The sequence below is a fragment of the Colobus angolensis genome, unplaced genomic scaffold (genome assembly GCF_000951035.1).
Source record: "Colobus angolensis palliatus isolate OR3802 unplaced genomic scaffold, Cang.pa_1.0 Scaffold171, whole genome shotgun sequence".
In the NCBI taxonomy this organism is placed as follows: domain Eukaryota; kingdom Metazoa; phylum Chordata; class Mammalia; order Primates; family Cercopithecidae; genus Colobus; species Colobus angolensis.
In genome coordinates, this window is record NW_012114833.1 from 8,634 (window position 1) to 10,294 (window position 1,661).

At 48.5% G+C, this 1,661-nt stretch overlaps 1 protein-coding gene across 1 annotated transcript in view; it reads right to left on the reverse strand.

Annotated features, from left to right (window-relative positions):
* Positions 1-140: 140 nt before the first annotated feature.
* Positions 141-1,661, reverse strand: part of SLC5A1 (solute carrier family 5 (sodium/glucose cotransporter), member 1) — a gene marked incomplete at its 3' end in the record, with an annotated part of 60,279 nt that continues 58,758 nt past the window's right edge. The window contains exon 5 of the mRNA XM_011938347.1: positions 141-434. Coding sequence (XP_011793737.1) covers positions 141-434 — 294 coding nt within the window. The remainder of the gene's footprint in view (positions 435-1,661) is intronic.

Below are 1,661 nucleotides of genomic sequence, written 5' to 3' on the forward strand. Positions count from 1 at the left end.
CCTGTATCACTGGGGCGTGGCAATTCACAAACCACTGAGCTCTCCCCTCCCTGTCCCAACCCTACAAACCACAGACAGACAGGAGTTCCTGTAGCACCCTGGGGAAGACTCTGTCCGTCCTGCACATCCAGCTTGGGTACCTGATCTGTGCACCAGCACCACAGGGCAAGGATGGACATCCCAAAGATAAGCCCAGGCCATGGGAGGTCTCCCATGAGGGGATCTCGGAAGAGGTGGAATGAGTTGGCCCTCGGAGTGTAGCACTTTTCCTGAAAGGTGGTGTTGCCATCAGAAACCACGGTTGGAATGGCTTTCATGTACTTTTCCATGAAGGCGTCATAGCCTCCCACTTCGTGAAAAGCTGGAAAACATCGGTACAGAAATGAACATTCTGAAACCTTCAGCTCTTCATAGCAGCTTCTTTCCATAGATGCCTGAGAAACTGAGAGGACCCAACCCACGAACAGAGCCCTCACTGAGTGGCCTTGAGCAAGTCACCTTCCCATTCTGGGCCTCAGCTTTCTCATCCATAGAATGAGATTAGTAGCCCTGCCCAGCCCACTTAGGGGCTATTATGGGGACCAAAGCAATAACTTGTAAAAGTGCTCCAACTATAAACCTCTTTATAAAAGGGAAGGGACTTTTATTAATCAAAGAAAGACCTTGGTTTGGGACCACATACAAAGACTCTGTTTTTTTCCCTCACCCTCTGCTGTCAGTCATGGCCTTTGGAGCCTTGGACTCAGACCTAGAGACACACAGACCTAGACACACACAGTGGCCTTTGGGACCTCGGACCCACACCTACCACCCCTGGACCCAGCAGTGTGGTGGGATGGACAGGGAATGGGTGAGAAATCCGGAACCTGCCACCTCTCAATTGTGTGTCCTTGAATAAGTCATTCCACTGCCTGCCTTGCTAACACCCAGGGCCTGCTGGGAAAAACCAAATGAAAGTCCTTAGAAAACAGAAGAGAGAAGAGCAAATACGAGTCTTTACAGGATACACAGTGGGCCTTGAGCACCTAGAAATAAAATGTACTTTCTATCCTCCCATAATAAGTACCCTTACCTAGGTTCTCCAGTCTTTAAGATTTCGTAGATGAGTAAAAAAAAAAAAAAAAAATCAATTGGAGGGCCAACACTGAGGAGCCAAGTTTTTAATTCTGCCAAATAAGGGCATTAAAAGGAACATTATCACCCACTATCAACAATTCATAAAAGGACATTTGACATCAAAATGTAGGTAAGATTGAAGACACAACATTTGAATAGATTTAGCTTGATGGATATTTAGCCTTGTCCTTTTTCTGTCCAGTTTCTCTGCAAACAGAACACCATGTTATCATAGGCTCACAGCACAGCCACTAGCCCAGACTGGTGAAAGAGGGCAGCAGAAAATCCAGGACCAGACCCAACCTCAGTCTTCCAGAGATGAGGAAGCTGACCCTGCATACTCACTATGACAGCCCATCTGGGCTGGACCCTCCCTTTGGAAGGGCAGAGCACTCCTCAGCTCACTGCCTAGTCTGGCAGCAGGTAGAGAAGCTGGACTTGCCTTTCTATTCCTGAGGCCCTCTACCTCTGCTCCCACCTCCTCAGCCTGCCCTGGCCCCACTTACCAAACCCAGTCAGGATTAAAGACCCCACCAGCATGATCA